The 23,955-nt window shown below is 53.6% G+C and overlaps 1 protein-coding gene across 5 annotated transcripts in view; it reads right to left on the bottom strand.

Annotated features, from left to right (window-relative positions):
* CYRIB (CYFIP related Rac1 interactor B) overlaps nt 1-23,559 on the bottom strand; it is a 137,913-nt gene extending 114,354 nt beyond the window's left edge. Inside the window, exon 1 of one of the 5 annotated variants that reach the window (XM_079112418.1) lies at nt 23,523-23,559. Coding sequence is in view for 2 of the 5 variants with exons in the window: in XM_079112414.1 (XP_078968540.1) it covers nt 19,992-20,029 (38 nt within the window). In the remaining 3 variants the exon portion in view is untranslated. Of the gene's footprint in view, nt 1-19,991; nt 20,095-23,522 lie in introns of those variants that run through there. The other 4 variants (XM_079112414.1, XM_079112412.1, XM_079112416.1 and 1 more) reach the window with 4 other exon arrangements.
* Between the last annotated feature and the right edge of the window lie 396 nt (nt 23,560-23,955).

Genomic DNA, 23,955 nt, shown 5'->3' on the forward strand with positions numbered 1-23,955 from the left:
TCTGACAAGCGCCCCCTCCACAGGGGACACACTCGTCCCCCAGCTGGTGCTGAACCTGCAGACAGCACTGAGCCCTCGCTGTACCCCACACTCTCCCACACGCGCATTCCCACGACACCGTTCACAACTAGGCTCAGTGAGTGATCAGCAACGATGGCCAATAATACAACAGAACCCTTGTAAGGACACACTGTAGTATGAGTTATGTGACTGTGGTGTGTGTGCCTCTCTCCCGCTCCCCCGCCGGCCCACGGCCAGGGGCAGGCAGTGCACGCAGTGTGGACACATGGGAACAAGGAATGGTTCCCATCCTGGGCAGGACAGGGGAGGACGTCAGAGATCCCAACACACTAGTCAGACTGTGTGCGATTTAGAACTCGAACTGCTCACTTCTGGAATCTTCCGTTGATATATGTGGCCCATGGTTGGCCGAGGGTAACTGAAACAAGGCTCCAGTCGTCCCCTTATCTGCGGTTTCCCAAAGCGAATCTCGGGTTGGAGGTGCCATCCTCCTCCCCCGCTCTCGCGCCTGGATTCAGGCCCAGGCGAGCCTCACCAGCCCTCTCACCCCCACTCCCTGGCCAGCTGGCCCCCTGCCCTCAGCCAGCCCCTCCTCTTGGGTGCTGGTCCACCCTCGTGGCAATGCTGGCTGACCCTGTGGCCCAGGGCATTCTATATCCCCCACTGCCCATAAACAACGAAGGAGAAGTAACCTTTTTCTCTTCCCATTCTGGACTTCCTTAATTAAAATCAAACATTTGCACCCCTTCCAAGACCCATAAACCTGAATTGCTCAAGGGGGGCGGGGTAAGGGAGGGACTGCTTGGGAGCAGAGAGGTGAGTGTGACTGAGGGGGCCTACGGTCACCTCCCAGGAGAAGGCAGTCGATCTTGAACACCTCCGAGGGCCCAGAGAAGCTGCCACCACCAAAGCAGCCACCCCTGCACCTTCTCATCAACCTCCAGGAGGGCCAATGGCAAGTGCCCTCTGCAAAAGGCCCACAGAGAGCTCTGAGGTGCAGAGTGGGGAGGGGCAGAGGAGAGGACCGTCCTCCAGCCCACCCAACGCTCCCCACTTCCCGCCTCGCAGCTGCCCACGCGGCTGGCTGCACAGTTGATCAGATACTGCGATTCCTCCAGACGGGCTGGGAAGAGCTGTGCCAGAGCAGCCCTGTCCCCTGGGCCCCTTCCCCAGGCCTCCCAGACCCCCAGCGTCCAGGGGAAAGAGTTAATGTTGGAGGCAGCAGAGACTCCTTCCAGGAAGCGCTCTGTGTCCAGGGTTAACCACTCCAGCCATCAGCCCTGGCAGGGGTAAGGTAGGGGCAGGAAGAGAGCCAGATTCTGTATGCTGAGTGGCACAGGACCCCAATAAGTGCTGCAGGAGAGGCAGGGAGACAAAGCAGGGGAGGACAACTGGTTCACGCAGCAGTGGCCCAAGGACAAGCCACCAAGCCAGCCATGTCTCCCTTCCTGAAGTTATTCACTCCAGCAAATGCAGGTCACCACTGGGGCAGAAGCCCCCAGGGCCAGGCACAAGAAGCACAAGGCTGTGGCCCTTGCCTGCCCCAACCCCAGGCCCCTTCTGGGAATGCCCCCAGTTTTCCTAAGAGGCATCCCCTCATCCTCCTCTCCATGTGCTTTAGGGGCACGTTATCTGTGGGAGGGCGATCAAAGTGTGGAACCTTCTAGAACCAATGGATGGTTCAACACAGCCCTGTGACCCCAATTGGGCAATAAGCACTCTCTCTAGCACTCTGGCTCAAGCCCCTGGGAAAGGAGTGCTTTCTATTCCACACACAGGGTTGCTGAGATCAGCGAACAGAAGCCTAAGTCTAAGATGCCAGCAGCCTCTGGCCTTCTGGAAGGGAGGCCACCTGGGCAGCAAGGTGACAGGAAGCTGAGCCAGGAGGCAAAGGGAGACAGACTCAGCCAGGACGTCCTGGAGCAGCCACACCTGACAGGTGATTACTTGACACAGGAACCATTTCCTGAAACGGGCTGGCTGGGGTTCAATTGCCATCCCTTGCCACCCAGAGCGCTGACTAATACAGTGCTCAGCAGAGAGACTGCTGTTGCCACCACGTCCTGCCCCGGTCACATTTTAGGTCTGACTTGCAGCTTGCAGATGGCACCAGGGAGGTGGCTCCAGGCCTTGAGCCCTGAACATCCCTCTCTCCTTGTGGAACCCCAGCCCCACCTCCCACCTGCCACCTTTTCTAGATCACAGGTCCTCCAGCGGCTCCGCATGATCTGCAGATCTGATGCGAGTCGCTCCAACACAGCTCACAAAGCCACCACCTCACCCTGAGGGCTCGAGCCTCGAGATTGGGTGCCGGGACCTGTGGACATTCTCTGACAGCACAGAGGTCCTTCTGTCCCCGGCATGGGGACACGTCACCAGAGAGGAGCAGTGTTTTCACCATGCCAGGTTGTACCACGAGCTCTTTGGGGACAAGAGTGACCCCCTCACATTCTACATCTGGTCCACACAGGTCAAAGCCCCCTCCTTGCAGGGGTGAAGTAAAAAGGAAAGGACCTGCCCCTCCAGCACCCACCTCACACAGACAGAGGCTCTGAGCTCAATCAGCCTCTGTTATATAAATTAAAGTGAGGGTTTTATGTTTTAATTGAAATTCAACCCACAAATAAAATTTCTTTGGACACTGAACACGTACTGCCAGCACTTAAAGTGCAATGTGCAGTTACTTTCAGAAAGAGGCCTCAGAGATGTGCTGGTAAAATCTTTCCATTTTACAGAAGCAGAAACTGAGACCCAAGAAGTGAAATCCCCCTCCTGCAGCTGAGGGCAGAGGCCAGGACGGCCAGCAGGTTCTCTGCCTTTCTGGCTAATCATCTACAAATAACTGTGTCTTCGTTTCATTTTTTTAAAAAACTTTTTATAGTTGTAGATGGGCAGAATGCCTTTATTTGCTTACTTCATGCGGTGCTGAGGATCGAACCCAGTGCCTCCCACATGCCAGGCAAGCGCTCTGCCATTGAGCTACAGCCCCAGCCCGTCATTTGTTGTAATCGCAATCCTAACACACTCACTTAAAAAAAGCCACAGAGAAGTTCTCTGCAAACTTTCTACTCTCTGCACTGTGTTGCAGGGTCTCTGAAGAACGGAGTCTGTGTGTCCACTGGCAGGATGACTGAGGCCTTCCCGCCTTAACCTCAGGTGGCATTGCACCCTCTGCACCTGGGTAAGCACTGCCAACACAGGCGCCACGGTCGGCAGCAGCCGGTGTGTGAAGAAAGGCGCCTCCATGGCCCAGGTGGACCGGGCAATGGCGGGTCTTTGTAGAAATGTCTACCCTCTGCCCAACTGTGCAAGCTGGCATGAGGATCCTCTCTCCCTGCTCAGCGTTGCTTTATCTCATCAGTCACCCAGGGAAAGGCCTCCTGCAAGGCAGCACCGACTCTGGGAGCAGCCTGGAGCTTGGACCTCTGGCTACTCCTTTGCTTGCCACATGGCAGAGTGGGAAGAGCCAGCTGGTGGCCATCACCTGCACCAGAGAATGGCCGGGCCCTGGAGGACGACCCCCACCAGTCGAAGGTGTTACCACCATTTTTAAAGATAAGGAAACCGAGGTTCAGGGGAGCCAGGGACTCCCACACAACAGAACACAATGCAACAATACAAAGGAACAAAGTACGAATACACTGAATGTGGAGGAGCCGTAAAAACATAGCGCTGAGTTAGAAGAAGCCAGGCCCAAGACCACGGCCTCCTGAGTCCGTTCACAGGAAATGCCCCAAGGCAAAGCCAGGGAGAAACTTACTGAAGCAAAAAGACAACTAGTGGTTACCTGGGGGAGAGGGGTAGGAACAGGAATTAACTGTACACGGACACAGGGTCTTACTGGGGTGATGAAAATATTCCAAAACTGTATACGATCCAGCTATATCACGAGTTCAAAGCCAGCCTCCACAACTTATTGAGGCCCTAAGCAACTTGGTGAGACCCTGTCTCAAAACAAAAATAAATAAATAAATAAATAAGTAAGTAAATAAATAAATAAATAAATAAAATAAAGGGTTGGGGATGTGGCTCAGTGGGTAAGCAACCCTAGGTTCAATTCTGGCACCAGGAAAAAAAAAAAGTGGCTAAAAATCATTGAATTATACACTTGAAACAGGCAGATTTTGTGATGTGCAAAATACATCTTGCATTAGTTTTATATATTGCTTCTGTAGCTAATTATCACAAACTTAGCAGCTAATAACAGTGCACGTTATACTTCAGAGGTCAGTAGAATGGACGTCACTGGGCTGCCACTGAGGTGTGATGTCAGGACCACGCTCCCGCGGGCAGCAGGGTCCAGGCAGCGCCCTTGCCCAACCTCTGGTGGCAGCTGGCACTCCTGGCTCGTGGTTTCTTCCTCCACCTTTAAAGCCAGCAGCACAGCAGCCTCAGCTGCACCCTGACCTTCTGGGGGCCTCGGCACATCTGCTCTGCTCCCAAGCCTCCTGCCTCCCTCCTCTACAACCTAGTGACCGCAGGGGGCCCACCAGATAGCCCACTCAAGAGTCACACTTGTCCCATCTGCAAAGTGCCCTTGCCATGTACCATATTCACTGGCTCTGGGGATTAGTGCATGGGCATCTTTGGGGGACCATTATCCCCTCTGCCATCAACCTTCATAAGACCATTATAAAAGCAAAGGAAGAGCCAGTGTAGGATACAGCCTGCATGCAGAGCTGTGCAGGGACCTGTCTAGAATCCCCGCCACCAAAGCAGCCCCAGGGCCTGTCTTGGTGCACACTTGCAACATAATGACCTGGAAGAGTCCTCCTCACTTTGGCTTCTAAGCCAGGGGGAGAATGGGACCAGAATGACAAATCCTGGCAGGGGAACCAGGGAACGGTGGTAGGTGAGGGAGGGAGGAGGGAGAGTGGGCGAAAAGCTTCCAGTTGTCACTGACTTGACACCCCCACACACTATTGTCAGTTCTAAGGAAAAAGAGAATTTTAGGTCTACACGGATCTAAGCCTCCTGGTGTTCTGAAATTTCCATCTCATTGATTATTTTTAAAAGAACCGAAATTAAGTGAGTCCCTAGACAATCTGATTTTGGCAAGCCCCTAAATCAATACATAAGGAGCCACTCTGCCTCGCTCCCTCAGCAGGGACGGGGTGGGCGGGCATCCTGCCAGACTCACAATCCAGGCAGTGGAAACGAGCCACCTGAACTCGCTTGCTCGCTCCCCTCGCAAGCCTGAGCCTCCGCTCAGCCCACACTGGGTCTACTGGAGGTGGTGACATTGCCACAGGCAAGGACCAGCTCTCCGCCTCATCCTGATGAATTCAGTGCACTGCCCCTTCCACACAGGCTGCATTTCCTTCTCCGCCTCTTCTGCTGGGCTGTGCTCTCCCTAGTGCCAGCACAGTATGGGCACCGAGTATGGGCACCGGGCAGGTGTTCACAGACACTTGTCGTACAGACTATATGTGCATTTGCTGATTATGCCTGCTGAGGATGTATGTTTATTTGGACTTTTGTATCTTTATTTTATTTATTTGTTTGTTTGTTTTATGTGGTGCTGAGAATCAAACCCAGTGCCTCACACATGCTAGGCAGGCGCTCTATGGTAAGTGTTCAGTAACGTTATATGTAAATCTAGACAGGCTGATAGAAGGCATGCGTGCATCCATGGGTACAGAAGACAGCACAGTTTGAAGGCACGACTGGCTGAGGACTGAAATGGGAACTCCACAAGGGCAAGCGCTGTGTCTCCGTTGTTCTCCACTGTATCCCAGGTCCGAGCACCATGCCCACCTGGCACTTAGTACATGCTCACTAGGTATCTATTGATGCAAAGGATGAACCACCAGCCTCATTTTATTCAACAAACATCTACTGAGCACACACTTACCAAGTGCCAGGCATGGTGCCAGGCTCTGGGAGCTGAGCTGAAGGAGCAGGGAGTGTGGCCCCTGGCTTGGGCAGTAGGGAGATCTAACAAATCAGCGAGCAAACCACACAGATGGAGAGGAAGGCCCGGCAGGAAGAAAGGCGTGACCTATAAGAAAGGCTGTCAGAGGAGAGGAAACCGAGGGAGAAGGAGCCACTCCGCAAAGACCCAGGAACACAAAGTGGGGCAGAGGGAACAGCAAGTTTTCCAGGGAACAGAAAGAAACCAGTGCGGAAGAGCATGGGGGAAAGGGGCTCAGAAGAAGGCGGCCGGAGCCTCGGGAGCTGGTTTTGTTTAGTTTTTTTTAGTTTTTAAGTGGCAACAGGAAGCAATTGAGGGTTTTAAGCAGAGGGATAGTGGTCTGACGAACACTTTTTAAAAGATCTCACAAAATATGAAGAGCGAACATGAGTAGGGAAACACCCCCTTCGCATCTTGCCCCCCCATCAGAGAGCGAGAAACACCTCCCGGCCTCTCTGAACAGCACTCAGGTAACAAAGGATTCTGCCACCATGACCGCACTCCCGTCCTCAAGCTATTTAACAAGCACCTCATGTGTGCCTGACTCTGGAGAAACGCTGGAGACGCTGAGCTGAAGGACACCAGGTCCTGTTCTCCTGGAGCCTCCAATCCCAGGGTCCATGATCATCCAGCCTCACCCATGTTCAAGGCCAGCCTGGGCCACACGGCAAGACCCCGTCTCAAAACAAAACAAAGAGGGCTGGGGCTGTAGCTCAGTGGTGGAGCTCCCCTGGTTCAAATGCCAGTTATGAACTCGTCACCCTGCCTGACCTCCAAAGTTCAGCTGGCAATGGGGAGGGCAAGAAAGGAGTAAGCATCTTTGGGGGGATAGCAGCTATACTGGGGAGGTCAGAGGTCAGCGGTGTGATATATGCTCCAGACCTTTTGAGTGCTTACTGTCACCCCATATCTCTACACACCACCGAGTTACCTCCTCAGCAGTCACCAGCTGTGAGAGGCTCATCTGCCTTGCCATCCCAAGGGCCTACATGGTGCCTATCACACGTAGTGGGAGGAGAGCTGGGTCATGGGACAAAGAAATCAAGTGGGAAAGAGCGAGTGAGACTCTTAAGGTAAGAACCTGGCATTATCTTTCCTTCCCCAGTTTACTGGCGAAGACATTTGTCTCAAAGCTTGAGTGACCTGCCTAAGCCATTACTGCTAGTAAAACGAGCTGGGTCTCTAACTTCGCTCTCTTTATACTTATATCCAAACCAACTCTCCGTCCAAGCTAGCTTTTGCAGTCCCTCTCCCCAGGGACCTCAGAGATCCATCTACCTTCATGTGACCAGTTACTTATTGGGGACCTAATACATTCTGTACCCTGGCCCCAGGATATTGTTGGAAGATATCCTAAAGACAGAAGCCTGCGATTAAAACAACAGAAACAAAGGTATGAACTCCTACTGATGGAATGCCTGTCCTGCCGAGTCCCGTGGTGTTCTAGACACAGGCACAGAAGTGGACACGGGCAAAACCCACCACCTCTAAGGTCATCATGGAATGGTGGTGGGAAGATGGTCCTTTTGCTGAATGAGTGACTGAAGGGCAGGGACGTGCAAAGTGATTCACTCGAGCTTGTTCAAGTTGGTTCAGCACGTGGTCTTGGGGCGGGGGGACCCCAGACCACTGGGCTATCCACTGGAGGACCCCTTGTCTTCTTTCCTCCCCTCACAACATCCACAGCACAAGAGAAACAGAATGATCCTCCTCTTTTGGCCACTGCTGGCTTCCCAATTAAAATCGAGGATTTATTTTATTCAGGGTCGATAAACACAGAACTGAAAAAAGTGTTTAAAAGGAAGCAGATGAAATGTGGGCAAGGACTAGCTAACAGAATCAAGGGAAGTGCTGTGGGTGTTCAATCAAGACTGCGATTAAACACAACCTGCAAGAGCATGCTCTGAGGGCCCAGGCGCATGTGCACCGTGCGGGAGTTTCCAGGGTCAAATGTAAACCATAACTTCCTGCAGAAGTAATCGCTCCCCTGGTAGGAGATGCGTGCTGAGTGCCTCCAGACTGGGCCTGAGACTCACGATTCAGCTAACGTGGTTCCACGCGGCACATCAACACTGCACTTGAAAATCCCAGGGATTTGTGGTCAGACACGCAAAGCCTTGAGAGGCAGAACCTGTGTTCAGATTAAGAGAGGCTCATAAGCGTGAGAAGCCAAGGGTCCCTTCCAGAACATTCACCATCTTCTTATCTGAGTGCCTCAGTCTCCTCATCTGGATGCTGTACTAGGTACCAGCTGAGGTCCCTTCCAAAGACAGCTTCCACACCGTCAGGGAAGAAGGAGCTGAGGTGCAGGAACTCGCGTGCAGAGCAGTACCTCTATTCTGAAACATGCGCGAAGAGTCTGGCTGGATCTGGATGGGCAGCAAAGATGCGGAGGAGTCCAGGAGGCCTGCGGACTCCCCAGGGAAGTGGTGACTTCTGAGGGGAGAAGGGATCAAAGGGGCGAGCAGGGGTACTCCCAGCCTGCCCTAATGAAACCCTAATGAACAAGTTTCCCCAATTAAAGACAACAAGAGGAGAGCCATGAGCCCAGGAAGCCCTCGATGTCTTGGATTAAGGCTGATGAGACCCCCCATTAGTGCTTTCATGGGGCTCCCCCAGGAGTTGCCTCGGCTTCCCAGTGTTTTCAAAGAAGACCATCTTGAATATGCATTATTCCCCAAGCCGCTAAGCCCGGAGCTTGGCCCTCAGGCCTCCTCCCAACCCCAGGGCAGGCATCGGTTTTCCAGATGGTCTTTCATGTCACATAATGAAAGAGAGGCTCAGAGTCACACTGGGCTCATTTCTGTATGAGACCATCTTTCTCACCAGTTTTTTGTTTTGTTTTGTTTTTTTGTACCAAGGATTGAACCCAGGGACGCTTTACCCTGAGCCACATCCCCAGCCCTTTAACTTTTATTTTGAGACAGAGTCTCGCTAAGTTGCCAAGGCTGTCTCATGAGCTTTTGTCCTGGCCCAGTCCAGCTCAGCTCCCTTCATCAGAGCCTCGGTTTACCAGTGTCTTTCTGCGTTTGACAATGAAGCCAGTTTTCTGGGGCTGGGACCTGTATTTCACAACGGTGAGGCCCCAATAAACGTCAAAGCACTTTCTGCAACTATTTTGGTTTTAATACCACCTTTGAGTCCCTTCCAGGTCAGCTCTAAGCCAGCCTGGATTCTAAGCCATCCTGAGTATGAATGGTCAGGAGACCAGAGAGCTGAAGGTCTGCTCCAAAGCTGGGGTCAGCCTGCCCGTTCACACCTGAAACTCCTTGAATGCCCCCTGTCCCCGCCTGCCTGCATTGGCACCTGCTGTTTCCTAACTGAAAATGCCGTTCCCAGCACTGGCCTCTGACACTCAGTTCAAACTGTCGCCTTCTCTACGAAGCCTCTCTACTGTCTCTAGGCAGAGTTCAGGTCAATAGTTCCTGTATGAATAAAGTCACTGCCTAGAAGGACAGAGGAGACACATTTGCCTAGAGACCTGAGCAGATGAAAATTTCCAAATAACACCCAGCTTGCAACTCTGTCTTAGAACTTTTACTGCACAATATTTAAGCATTTAAAATATAAATAATAATAAAACTACCTCTTGTATCCTCCACCCAGCTTAATGAACAAAATAAAGTGTTACAAAGTCTCCAGGTCTACTGATTGTAACTCTCTCCACCCCAGAGCTAAACCCTACCCTGACTTTGGCATTTATCATTTCCGGGCATTTCTTTAAGCCTTTCTATAGAGATGGTGCCCCTAAACTGTGTGCAGCATTGCTTTGCATGCTTTTAATTTTTCAAAGTTTTGCATATGACAATGACCTCTGCCCAGTCTGGGACCCTCCAGGGACAGCGTCTGTCTCCTATTCATCTCTGTGTCCAGGGACCTAATCCACATGCTGGCATGCAGTTCATACTGCATGAGCACTTGGTGACAGTGGAAAGAAGAGAAGACCCAAGGGCAGGTTTCACCCATGAGACCCAAAGAAGGAGAAGGGACAAGAGACAGGGGCTCCCCCGGTGGAGCCCACCTGTGATGCACCTTCAAAGCGAGACCTACCGTTCTGGGAGTCTGAAGGTACCAAATCCCACGCATGGGACCATGAGGGTCGGCTGGAGGGAGGTGGCAGCACGTCCTGTGGGGATCCTGCAACTCCGTACCAGTGCCCCGCAGAGGCTCTGCAGGAGTTTGGTGGTTGAGTGACCATTTCCACAGAGAAGAAAATGGAAAGGATGGGTGGCAGCTGGCTGTCCCCGAGAAGACCTGCACAGGACCACACCGCAGAGAGCAGAAGAGCCCTCACTCAGCAAAGATGGTGTCTTCTCTCCTTCAGCTCCAGCCCACCCTGACGTTCAACTCACCGAACAACACAGCCCCAAGTGGCTTCTAGGATCTTTGGAGGAAATCCCGTGAGTGTCACACAAAGGAGAAAACGCTTAAACACACAGGGGCGGGCGAGGAGAAGACGGTTTCCATGGCCTCCATGAGAACAGGAGGGTTCTGGGAGAAACAGGACAACGCCAGGCCGCAGGACAAAGCGGGGGCTTGGCCTCGGTAAATGCGCTTTTCACAAATCGTGTCTTTTGACCTTTGATTTCTCCACCTGAAGTGCATATCTGCCAGCTAGTAGAGTTTAATTTGTACCAGAGCTAAGAAAATAAGTCTCCCCTCTGGCCCTGACCCGCTGTGTGGCTTTAGTCAAATCACTCACCTCTCTGGCCTTCCAGTTTCTAAAAAACAAAAACAATTAAACACTCATTTCACAAATGCTCTTGGAGCAAGGCCTACTCGGAGCCTGGCCTGCAGATCTAAAACGGAAGAGCCCAGCCCTGGGGTGGGTGACATAAGCACTAAAAGGATGTGCTCTCTGACACCAGGTGTTGCTATCATACTTTATTTTCTATCACACAAGCCCCTTTCTCTTTCCTCTTCCTCCTTTCTTCCTCCTTCTTTAAGAGCCAGGACTCAGTGCTGGGTCAAGGCTAAGGGGAACAGAGAGCCAGGAAGCTCATCTTGAATTCAGTGCTGACAATACTCAGCTCAGCTCGAACTTGGCAAAATGTCCTTCCAGCACTTCTATTCATAGATGTCTGTCCCTAGAGCAAACTCTCAATTATCCGCCCTAACAGAACGGTCCCCTGCCTGAGAACAGCATGGGAGGGGGACGGGTGGCAGGGCAGGCAGAGAAGACCCCACCCGGGGCACAGAGAGCAGCCACAGCCCTGGGAACAAGGGGGAGGTGACGGCACTATCAGGTGTGTCTGTGGAGCTGGTGACCAGCGGCCTCCTGTGCAGTCTCCACACTCCACACCGCTCCTCTAGGGCTGGCAGGACACCACAGCCCAGGAGCGAGCAGATGGCAGAGCTATGCAAGCAGAGGCACACCCAGGAACAGGTACAAGGACCCTCAGGAAGTGCAAGCTGGAGCCTCTGCAGGCTGCACCCCCTGCGAGGAGGAAGCCTCTCCCACGTGGCTTCTCACCCGACTGGCCTTGAGTGCGACGCTGGGTGCCCAGCAGAGGCCTCTGCCATCAGCTTGTTCCTCCTCAAAGAATGAGAACGAGGTATCCCTCAGCCAGGTAAGCCCAGGGCCCCGCTCGGCAAGCAGCCCGGGGGCCTGGCCTCGCTCACTCATCCCCAGCAACGCCCCACGCCAGGGCCTGAGGTCGCTGGCACAGGGACAGAGAGGGGAGGCAAAGGCAAACCAGGGATTTTCTGGACACTGGCCCAATGTCTGCGTGAGAGGCTAAGACTCGGCCCTCTCGGTCTCTAATCCCGGAAACACATGTACACATACAAAATGGCAAATCCAAAGGCTGAGGATGTGACTCAGTGGCCAAGCACCTGCCTGCATGTGTGAGGCCCTGGGTTCCATCCCCAACACTGCAAAACACAGAAAAATTGTGCGATATGGCATACATAGTTTTTAAAATGCCAATTTCAATTGTCTGCCTGAAATAAAAAATTAATTCATAAAATCACATTCATCAAACAAATTTGATACCTATGAACCTTTTAGGTTTTTGTGTATTTCGGGGAGGGTGCCGGTTAGGATTGAACCTAGGGGTGCTCCAACATGGAGCTACATCCCCAGCCCTTTTTTTGAAATTTATACACACACACACACACACACACACACATATATAGTTGTTGATGGACCCCTATTTTATTCATTTATTTATATGTGGTGCTGAGACTCAAACCCAATGCCTCACACATACTAGGCAAGCACTCTATCACTGAGCCACAACCCCAGCCCCCAGCACTTTTTAATTTTATCTTGAGACAGGGTCTCACTGAGTTGCCCAGGCTGACCTCAAATTTACAATCCCCCAGCCTCCGCCTCCCGAGTCGCTGGGATTATAGGCATGCGCCACCACCCCAGCCTGAGTTTTGTGTGCCTCCTTTTCAAAAACAGTCAGGGAATTTTCAATGTGATCACCTCTGAGATGCAGCCAGAGATGATAAGTGGGCAGCATAACAGACACAGAACTCGAGAGAAAACGGCATTCTAAATACCAGCGAGTCTGCCTGGAAACTTGCGATCCCATAAACGGTTACAGCTCTGCCTCCCGCTGGGGCGCCTTCATATGCCTGCTCTTTATGGGTCTCTCTGTGGCAGATGCATCCATTTCTCCTTGCTGCCTGCACCCGCCACAGACCACAGGCGAGGGTTCTGGAGAGCAGTCCCTGCCCCTGAGGTCAGGCACCGTCCCCCAAGGAGGAGCAGCAGGTGCAGGTGCAGGCGAGAAGGCTGCAGGGTATGGCAGCTCCTCCAGCCCAGCCAGACCTCTCTCTGCCTTGACAGCCACAGGCAACGTCACCCAAACAAAACACTTTGCTCCTGCTTGTCAGTAGCTGCCATTCATGTTGCCCTTTCCTGAAAACAGTTTCTGTATGATTCCAAGAAGTTACTGTATTGGGTCTCTCTAGATTCCCTCAATCCCACCCGCTGCTCACAGGGAAGGAATAGGGTGAGTGGAGAAAAATCACATAACCGCTCTCGTTTAAAGAGGCAATAATCAGGTCTTCTGCAGGGGGCTGGGGGAGTCCAGCACGTGGCAATGACGTCTAAGAGCTGCCAGCTGTCGCTCGCGTTCCTGTTATCAGCCCTATCGGTATTTTATCTCAAGGATGCCTGGGCCTAGGTTTCAAGAATTGATCGGCTTTGCTGAATCACCTAAACTTGGTTTTCTTTCTTTCCCTGGAAACAGGAAGGTGCTAAGTTTCACAGAAGAGAAGAAAGAGGAGAGAGGAGGGGGGTGGAGAGAAAGAGGGAGAAAAGGGCAGGAGAGGGGAAAACCACAAGAGGAACAGGACGAAAGTCAAAGGAGGAGAACCCCGCCCAGACTCGTCCGACCCAGCTCCTGACCCTGCTCCCGCCTATGTCCTTCCAGTCTTCGTGCTGTGAGCAGCCGCCTTTCTGATTCCTCCGCTGATGCCCTGACTTCCAGTGGCCAGGAGCTACTCCACCCTGTGGCCTCAGCATAAGGGACCTACTGTCAGACACTAGGTCCCTTCCACCTGCATTCTGCTACTGTAACAAGCTGAGGATCTCTGGGCAACCTTCCATCCGTGTGTTGTGTGGCATCCTGAGAAGAGATTCCCAAAGCGGGTTTACTAGGTCGAAGGTCATGAAGATCTTCCTGCCTCTCAACATCAGTCACCATGGTTGCCCAGAAGGGTCGCTCAAGGACCAGCCAGCCACCAGCAAGAAGATGCATGTATGCGTGTGCCTTCACAGGAGTGACACCTTTCTCAGGCAGTGCAGGTGGGGGCGGGCTTGCTGGGCTCCCTCCCTCCCTTCTGTGTCTGTGTCTGTCTGTCTGTCTGACTCCTCTCTCTCTCTCTGCTGTGGGCTCTAATGGACCACTCTGGGCTCTGCACATCCACAGGTGATCGTGTGAGATCTCAGGCACTCTCCAACTCTGCCTCACTGCCTGGAGTTCGAGATGCACAGGACAGAAAAGGCTGGAAGGTGAGATCAGCTTTTTCCTCCCGCTCCGGAGCTTTCAGGGAGTATAAAAGACCAGGCTCCTTCTTTTTGGTTTAAAGTGTCCAAGGTCTGGAGACAAAAGTCATGAAGTCACGCTCACCTGGAGAGAGGAGACCTTGTCCAACCAGAACTCATCATGGGAGAGGAGGGCAGCTGGGGGTGAGGGAATTCTTTTTGAGGGGGGTACCTGGCACTGAACCCAGGGACACTCCACCACTGAGTCACATTGCCAGCCCTTTTTATTTTTTGAGACAGGGTCTCATTAAGTTGCTGAAGCTGGCTTTGAACTCACAGTCCTCCTGCCTCAGCCTCCCCAGTCGCTGGGATCACAGGTGTGCCACTGTACCCAGCAGGGTGAGGGGACACTTGAGAGTCACACCTGGTGCATTCCTCCTTCACTTCTGAGAAGGACGGGTCTGAGAAAAATCTGGAAACCCATGGATGCCGTTTTTCCACTCTTCCCCTGCATTTCACTCCTGAAACTCTGAGAAACTCCACTAGGGAGACAGGTCCAGCAGGGCGCAGGGCTGAGGCTCCCCTGGGTCCAGGAGGCAGAGGCCCTTCAGATCAACTCCAGGATGGGGCATCGACAGAGCGGCAAGACATGCAGACATGACAAAGTACTAAACCGAGGTGCAGCTATGACCCAAGAGGCTCCATTTCATTCAGAAAAATGGTCAGGCCTTGCCAGGTCAAGAGAGGCACCTCCTTCCTGTCCACTGAGTCTCCCACACCCGATGACCAGACAGCCACAGGGTATCTCCAAGGGTAACACAGCCAGCAGAGACCACCTGGAAGAACTGCGCAGGTGTGAAACACACGCAGCCCACTGCATGTGGGTTCTGAAGAGGTCCTGGGTGTGTCACAGCCTACAGTGGACTGGCAGCAGGACCTGACTATCTGAGTCTTATTCAACTAGGCCCAGAGGACGAACTTCAAACACAATTTTATAATTTAAAAGCTTTAAATAACACAAGTGTGTATTTCACCCTGTGCATTATATTCATGTTCCTTTTTCATAGTGAGCACTGTACTTTCTCGAGTGGTGTCCCCACGGTCTAGCCCACGCAGGGACGTGCCATGGCCTGCACAACCTCAGGGATGGAGAACTACCCTTCAGGCAGTTCAGGGGCCTGTCGGGAATCATCTTCATCATGAACTTCTGCCTGCTGGGCTGACTTCCGCACTCGCGATGAAGAGGTGGACGTGACGCTGGCTGCTCAGGTTTCCACTCGGGTGCTTTCGGGTCTTGGGGGTGTCTGTGACTCAGGGACTAGCAGAAAACCAGGCTGTCTCACATCAGAACGGGAAACCAGGACTCGGAGGCTGGTAGACGCCAGGCATGACCCTGTGACTTCACAACCCGCCTCCAAAGACAGGCTGTCTGGCCCAGAGTCTTGCCCTCCCTGTGGGGACACGCGCTGGCTGTGTGGCCATGGCAGGGTTTGCACCTCCCTGGCCTGGTCACCCACTCTTCATATGAAGAGCAGTGAGGAGGGTTTTCAAACTCCCGGGCTACCCTGGGCCACTCACATGGCCTCTTTGGGCCTCTGTGGCCTGTGATCAGGAGTCCAGCTTGGAGGAGAATCACAAGCTCATGGAGAATCTAAGATGAGGTGGCAATGACTGAGATGTGGGCCTTAGCACTCGGGCAGTGGGGCCCCTGGTCAGTCACCGCCAGCAGAGAGCTGCTTCCTCTTTCAGTGCCTGGCCCCCACCTCATGCCTGACAAATGCTACTTCCTATGTGGGCCACGGCCTGGGAAAGGCTGGGGAGTAGAGGTGGCTCCCTGTGTTCTGTCTCATGTCAACCAGTCCCCCACACATAGAGAGTCAGGAGAAGACACCGCCTGGACAGAAGATTATTCTAAACAGGTGTTACTCTAACTCAGTGATGGTGACCACTGCTTCAGAAATCACTCACGTGCTCACTCAAATGAGTGCTCATTAAAAATATAGATTCTTGACCCTCCCAGCAAACTCAGCACACTCCAGTTATGATGAGATGGATGAAGTGCTGGGGAAGAAGAATCCCATGCACAGAATATTCTGACAAGTTCACTACTGACAGCAGGCGGGGGAAACGCCGAAAGCAGAGCCAGAAATCCTGCATCCATTCTCCAGCCTACAGTGACCAGTGCCCACACACTGGGCTTTTCCTCTCAAATTCAACCCCCCAAAGCACCAGGCCGTGGACTCTCCTTTCCCAGCCATCCTCCCCAGGGGCTGCATGCAGGCAGGCTCATGCAGGCCACCACCACGCCAATCCCACCACCACACACCCAGGACACACATTATCAGGATGAATGGGCTTCACACTGAATTTACCAGAACCTCACTGGGCCAAGGAGCCCAACGAGCTGCTGCAACAGCCTCGTGTCAATTCTCAACTCTGGGCTGGCAAGTTCATGGTGGGGAGTCACTAGGGCCATGGCTGTGGCAAGGCCTGTCCTATGAGATGCCACCGTCCCTTAGCAGCATCCACAGAAGCAGCGTCGAGTCCTGTTAGGCGACTCCATTTGGGTACTTGCTAAGTCACATTCGAGGTCACCCAGAGGAGGTGGTAAAAACAGCAGGTGGGCATCAACGGTGGCGTGGAACACTGAACCCCAGCCCTGCTCCTACTTAGCCACTATGCTCCCTAAGTGCCCTCACGTGTAAAATGGGACGAGAGTCCCTGCCGCACGGTTATGGAGAAGGAAGGAGACAGAGGTGCGAAGAGCTTGGAGCCCAGCTCCAAGGCAGACTCACTACTAGGCCAGACAGACAAGAACGGCAAAGCCACAACGCAAAACCCACAACGGGTTCCTGGCAGCCTTGTTTTCAGCAGCCTTTGCACAAAGGCTCTGTAATGTCACCACACTCCCCAGCTCCCCTTTCGTCAGGATGCCACATGCCTCTTCCTATCGGCCCGTCCAGCCCTGAGTGGGGAACGGGCCGACCAGGCTGAGCCTGGGTTGCCAGAAGAAACAAACCTAAGTCCCCTCCATCCTCCTCTGCCCTGCTCAGGCCTCTTGGACTGGTATGGCCGGCTGTGGGACATGTGGCATTCACCCCTGGCCCACGACCGTCCCAGGGCGAGCACACAGTGGCTACACACAGGATCAGTGTTGTTGAGTCGCAGGACAGAGCTCACTTCTCCACCATGAACTGAAAACCTGAGGACGCTGAAGGTGTTGGGGAATGGCGAACACCCAGAAGTCTCCATCTGGCTCTCGCCCCACAAGCCTCTTCGATCTGAATGCACACGGCTGGTCTTGGGCGCCCCAGGCACCCCGGGCAGTACACAAAACCAGAGTTCAGGGGAGCACGGCAGACATTTGAGGATGTTATTGCCCAAGTTTCACTTCCACTTTGTCTCTGACATTCTTTTTCAACTCTGGTTTTGAGCAAAGCTGGGGCTGGGAAAGAGACCGGCCGTGAAGCCGTCCCTGGCCTACGCTTGTCTCCCTGAGTCCCAGACCTGGAGCCGAGTGGACCAGAGGCTATTCCACTGAGCACCTGCCGGATGCCAGGCCCGAAGCCAGGCACGGGCAGGCCTTTACTGACCACAGAGCCACAGCGAGCAGGAAGACAAGCACCAAAGTGCCAGGGAGGGTGTGTAGCATGCAAGAGACTCCCTCGTGAGGGAACCAGGTCTGAGCTGAGACCTGGTGGCTCCATGGGTCCACACTCCTCACCCCACCACTGTCCCCTTCCAAAGGTGCCAACCACCTCGTAGAGCATTTGGTTTTACATATATCCCCCTCAGCAATATGAGAACATCCTGAAAACCCCCTTCCAGCCAATCCATACCCGCCTCTGCTTGGAGGACAGCCTGGGCCTGAAATGACCCCTGGATAAATCATGGCCTTAGCCACCTATGACCACGTCCTTTGGGGAAACTGTGTTTATGGAGCACTTCTGCTAGGGACTATGCTAGATGCTTTTATGCACAGTACCCCACTTAATCTTCCAAACACCCCAAAGAGGGACGAGCCCAGCTTTAGGAAGGACAATTCTGGTGCAGTGAGGAGAAGTGATTTGCCCGAGGTCGTACAGCAGTGAGAGGTGGCCCACAGAGCAGAGCATAGAGGACTCCTGAGAGAGGAGCAGAGAAGGCACTTTCTTCCTCCTGCTGCTCAGCCCTTCACCCCTGAACAAGCCCTTGCTGTCCTTCCCCTTCCTGATCACAGGACCCTGCAGCTGGGACCCAGCCTGCAGCTTCTGACGTGGGATGTGTTGATTTCCAAGCCAGTGCTTTTCCATGTCGGGCCTCCCTTTCACTGTGGACTCAAGGGCTTAGTCCCTTGCCCACAGAACATCGCGGACAGAGGTACACTGTGAGCTGGGAAGGGCAGCAGCCCTCAGCAGCCCTCAGCACCCCCCCTCACTAAAGCACAGCACAGGGGCATCCTCAAGAGGCAGACAGGCAGCTGCTGCAGGGTGGTGGGAAAAGCCCGTGTGGGAGCCAGAAGGTCTGGGTCGCAGTCCTGCCTCTGCCTCTTGAGGACGACATTTCCCCTGTGGGCCCAGTTCCTCATCGTGTGTATGGGAGTAGAGCACACTAAAGGCCTGAAACTGTGGGCCTAAGAGTCCTGCTCAAACCTTCCGCTCACTGAGGCCTCGCTCCGTCCCCCCCATACCACCTCCATTCCCTGGAGCACGGGGCCTTCCTGGGCTTAGTAAGCACCTGCTGGCAGGTAAGGAGATCTCCTTCCCACTGGCCCTTGAGTTCCCACTGTGGCCTGCTTCATGGTTTTACTGTATGTGTTTTGTACACCTGTCTCTCCTACTAACTAAGCTCAGCTGCCTTGGGAACCTACAGGGTCCTATCCAGAGCTGCATCCTCTGCATCTGCCAGATCCAGAATGAATGGAGAGGAGAGGTCAGACTAGAGATCTCCAAGTACACCCTACTCGAAGTGTAACCCATAACCCCAGAGGCATCACACCCCCTGGGAAAAGGTTAGGAATGAGGAATCTCAGCCTGCCCCAGACCTGACTCAGAACCTGCAGGGTAAGCCCCAAGTGATCTGTAAGCACACTCAGGTTTGGACGACATTCCTCCTAATGTACTACCTAGAAGCCTCCCAAACTGTGGACCTTAGCAGGACTCACAGAAAACAAGTCAATCATTATCCACAAGAGATTCATCTGAGGAACTTTCTAGAAGACTGCCACGACTCTCACACAGCAAGATCTGAACTATGCAGGTCCCAGAGGGGTGCCGGGTACATGTTACTCAGTGGCCCTCTCAGAAACTCAAGGAAGCACAGGCAGCTCTAAAAACCAGTGAGGCCTGTCCTCACCCCTTGGATCTGGCTACCCCTGCCCTCCCCACCCTATGAATAAAATGGGTGACTTGCATAAGACGGCAGAGATGACGAGACCAGCTGCCCGCTGTATCAGTGCTCAGGAAATTCTCCCCCAGCCCCATTCATTTTCTTTCTTTTTCTTTTTCTTTTTTTGGTAGTGCTGGGGATTGAACCCAGGGCCTCACACACATGAGGCGAGCACTCTCCCACTAAGAGACATCCCTGTCACCTTTCCCTCATTTTTCACTTTGCCATTTATTCAACTTGGGAAGAAAAGGAAACTTTCCAAAACACATTTTCAGTTTTTTTTTTTTTTAATAAGCCCTGCAATTCCTTTAATGGTTTCAGATTATCTTAAATATTTATAAAACTCACTCTCAGCAACACTCCTTTAAGCAAACCTCCTCGTCGATTTCGATTATTTATATATTTATGAACATGATGTTCAAGGAGCAGATGGCAGCTAGTAAGTCTTGGAAAAGGAGGAAAAAAAAAAAATCAATGGGACAGAATGTAAACTTGATGACTCCCGCATTTACTCTTCTTGACAAGCAAGGCGCAATCATGTTCCATTCAGTGGCAGCCCCATCCGACAGCCGGTCAACAATTGCTTTAAAATAGCACACTTGGACTTCGGGAAGCGTGGAGGCTCCAGCTTAAATCTAGGAATAACCTGCCAGCCATGGGCTCAGTTCCCAAGGGGAACTGGAGCTGTTAGGGAGAGGCAAGATGATGGGGCTGGGGTAGGGGCAGGACCGGACGTGTGCTGCGCACCTACTGTGTGCCGTGCACTCTCCTCCCAGGCTTTCCATGTGACCTCTGAGTTGAGTCCAATGACACTTGCAGGTAGCAATGACTACTCCTCATGAAAGATGAAGGCCTAAAGAAAGAGGAAGGACCTCGGCCAGGGTCACAGAGCTCCTAAGCAGCAGAGCCAGCGGGGGAACTCCACACCCACACCCTTGCTGCCTCCAGAACTACAAAAGAACGGGAGGGAAAACAGTCACCCCTCCACTCCTGCATCCTGGGCTACAGAGTTATCTCTCAACCTGGGAAGCCAGTCACTCTTTTAAGGTTTTCAAAGATTCATTTCCCAAGTTCCACCAAGGCAACAGGAGCTCTGTCCACCGTGAGAACCTGTGAAATCGAGTCTGGGCTGAAAGCAGGAAGGAGAGTTGTAGAAAATACAAAATGAGGGTCACAGGCATAAAGAGTCCACTGTACAGGGGACAGACACAAAGAGAGGGGGAGAGATCCTCTACCCTGAGATAAGGATGAAAACCAAGATCACACCAATTCAGCCTTCAACAGGCCTTTATCAGGTGTCCCCAGAGAAGGACCCCATCTCCATCCCAAGGGACTTCTCTCAGGAAGTTCCAATTCAAGTGAAGACAGACCTGCTCCTCTCGAGGGAACGGTCATTACGGCTGTGGCTGATGATGGTGATCCTGCAAGACTCCCCTCACCAGACCCCAGGGCTGTGCTCAGTGCTGTGCTCTGCTACTGCAATGAGCCAAGCAACCCCACGCCCTCTGCTCCATTTCACAAATGGGAACACTGAGTTTCCAGGGCTGAAGAAATCTGGAGAGAGGGAGAGAGGGAGAAATGGGGGAAGGAGGGGAGGGAGAGGGGGAGAGGGAGGAAAGGGTAGAGAAAGAGAGAGAGAGAATTAGGGAGAGGCAAAGAGGTGTAAATTCGGATCTTACTCTCTTACTCAGGTAGGAAAAGGTGGTTCCAGGCTGCATGGCTAGCATGTAGCCACAAGGCCCAGTCTTTAAATCTGAGTTTTCACCTGCACAGTGCTGCCCGAGATAGCTTCACTGAAGACAGCCAAGTCTTAAACCACCTAAGCCACATGAATGGTGGTCTCGTCAATCAAGAGAAACCAGTAATGCTGAGCATGAGGCCACAACCTCCTGGCACCAATGTCCCTCAGGAGTCTTTCTGTGCATCAGTGTCTGGACCCTGAAGTAAGAGTTGTCAAGGACTGGCACACTGGGAGGAACCACCAGAGAACAGGTTCAAGGTCACCAACAGGCCACTGTGCAGAGATACAGGCAGAATGTACCTCACAAATACAAAAGGCAAAACGATTGTTCTTCTATTTGTTCTGTCAAAAAGGCATGAACTGAGTTTCCACTATTTGCCAGTTGACCCTCAAGGTGCCAAGAGACACACAGAATGTTCAGAATACAACAGGGCCTACAAGAAAGAACCTTGACTTTGCAGGTCCAACACTTAGGTAAGGACATGGAATCTGCTCCTCACTGGCCCAGGGTCTTTGGAAAGTCCCGGACTCTCTCCAAGCCTGGGTAAAATGAGAATAATACCTCTACCAACACAAGTAACCTTGGCCACAACACGAGTTCAGGACAAATCTGCACACACTCAGACTGCAGCTTGTGGCTGCAAGGAGTCACTGCTCTTGCCCCTTAAAAATGACAGTACTACTCAGACTCATCTCCTGTCCTCCTGGGGCAAAGGGGACCCACATGGCTAAGAATTCTAAGAGGGAAATAGAAGGTTTTGGAGGCTGAGAAAGAAGAAGGAATGGCTTCAGACAAAGCAAAATGTCTTGAAAATGTCCCAAAGCTAAGTGCAGAACTGCATCGCATCCTAGGCCTTTATCCAAAAGCCATTTCAAGTATCCCTCTCTCACTCCACATCTCTCTTTCTCTTTTTTACACACACACACACACACACATGCACATGCACACACAGGCTGCCTGTCCCTTGCTCAAAGCCCAACAAGGATTCAGAAAATGCAAATTACAATGTGCCTTCCCAAGAAGAAAGCACAGGCCATATGACCACTTCTGCATGCCCAACCACAGGAGAAAATCCACCTCTTCCCAAGCTTCCTCCACAGTTACAGAAAGCCCCAGGCCTGGGAAATCATCCCAGCTGGCAGCCCTGCCAGGCACCTCGGCCAGTCATCTGGCAGTGGCAATCAAAATGATGCTTCCTCTTTATTACCACTGAATGCAATCTTCCAAGAATTGGAGCGTCTCAAAGTCAGAGTTGAAGCTCTTTTTTCACAAGGAGTCAATATTTTCCCAAGATAATCCTCCTCAGAGAAAGGATGGATTCCAGAGCCCAGGTGGCAAAATATGGTTCTCTGGGGGATTGTGGGAAGGATGTTGCAGGCCAAGGAAGCCAAAATGAGGAACCATACCAGCTCACTTCTCAAAATTCACTATCCACCCATTCATTTCACAACTACCTACGGAGTGCCTGCCCTGTGCTCCAGGTCCCTCTTCCAAACTTTATGTTTGCAGAAATGAAAGGTGACTGATGGACACTTCCCATCAATGCGGCCCCTGCAGGCCAGAAAATCCATGCTCATTTTCTCTAGCCCATTTTACAGCCAGGAGCCTGACTTGGGGGTAAGCAACTTGCCCAGGGTCGCAAAACTAGTAAGTGGCAGGGCCCAGAGTTAAACATAGGTGCAAAGTCCAAGAGATGCCTCCTTCCCTCTGAGTTCCTACCCCAACCCTTCATTTTTTGCAGCAAGGTGGGGATCAAAGACACCCCATCCGGGCTCCGGCAAAGGAAGTCCTCTCCTCGGTTCCTCTTTCCTCCCACCCGACATAGGACACACGTTCAAAGGACACACAGGTTCCTTCCAGACCCACTGTGTGTGTATACAAGCCCCAAGGTTCTGCATACTGCAAGGGCATCCACCCACTGACAGTGACTTCCATTAAAAAAAAAAAAAAAAAAAAAAAAAAAAAAGATGAAAAGATAAAGGGCAAAGAGGAAGTGCTCTTTAAACAGGAGGGGGACCACCCCAGAAGGAAGTCTTGAGGCCAATGGAGATTTGGTTCACCACTCTAGTTCCTCAATTCTAAATGACTGGCCTTCAACCCCCTATGAAGTTGGCCGGCGGGCAGCCCTGCGCCCTCACCTAGCTCACAGGAGGGTCTGCGGGGGGCGGGGTGGGGGGAGGGTGCTGCCACCGCGACCCGTGCGCCCCCGCCTCCGGGCGCACCAGGCGCCGGCTGCGCAGGACGCCGCCGCGCGCTCCCCGCAGCTGGGTGGACCCGGGCGGCGGCCTCGCGGCGTGCTCCCCGCGCAGCCCCGCGGCCCCGGCCCGGCCGAGCGCCCTCCGCGCCCCCGCGCGCCGCCCGGCCCGCCGGACGCCCCTCCGCCGCGGCGCGCGCCTCCTCCCGCGCGGCCCGACGCGCACCCCACCCTGCCGCCCCCCCCCCGCCGCCCCCGTCACGCGCGCCCCGCTCCCGCGCCCTCGCCCGGTGCAGGGCGGCTCCAAGGGCGCGCGCCGGCCGGCGGAGCCCGGGCACGTACCTGGCGGCCCCGGCGGGCGGGAGAGGGGAGCGCGGGAGCGCAGCAGCCTCGGAGCCTCCGGTGCCGCCGCCGCCGCCGTTTCCGGGTTGGCGGGTCTCACGTCACCGCCACAGGTTCGCGAGCGGCCCCCGCCGCGGCGGCAGCAGCAGCAGCAGCGGCCCCGGCGAGTGCCAGGCGAGAAATAACTATAAAAGGAAGAGACGCGGCGAGGAGGAAGAGGAAGCGCCGTTTACCTTCGAGAAGCCGAGCCGCCGGCGCTCGCACAAAAGGAGGACGCTCGCGACGCGCCTCCCCCCGCGCCCCGTCCCCGCCGCATCGCGGGGGCCCGGCGTCAGCGCGCGCCGCGCCCCGGGACCGCCCCGCGCCGGCCCCCACCCCAAAACCTGCCGCGGGGCCGCAGCGCCCAGCGGGCCCGAGCCCTCCCAGGCCAGGG

Source organism: Sciurus vulgaris (genome assembly GCF_902686455.1).
Source record: "Sciurus vulgaris genome assembly, chromosome: 1".
NCBI classification, from domain to species: domain Eukaryota; kingdom Metazoa; phylum Chordata; class Mammalia; order Rodentia; family Sciuridae; genus Sciurus; species Sciurus vulgaris.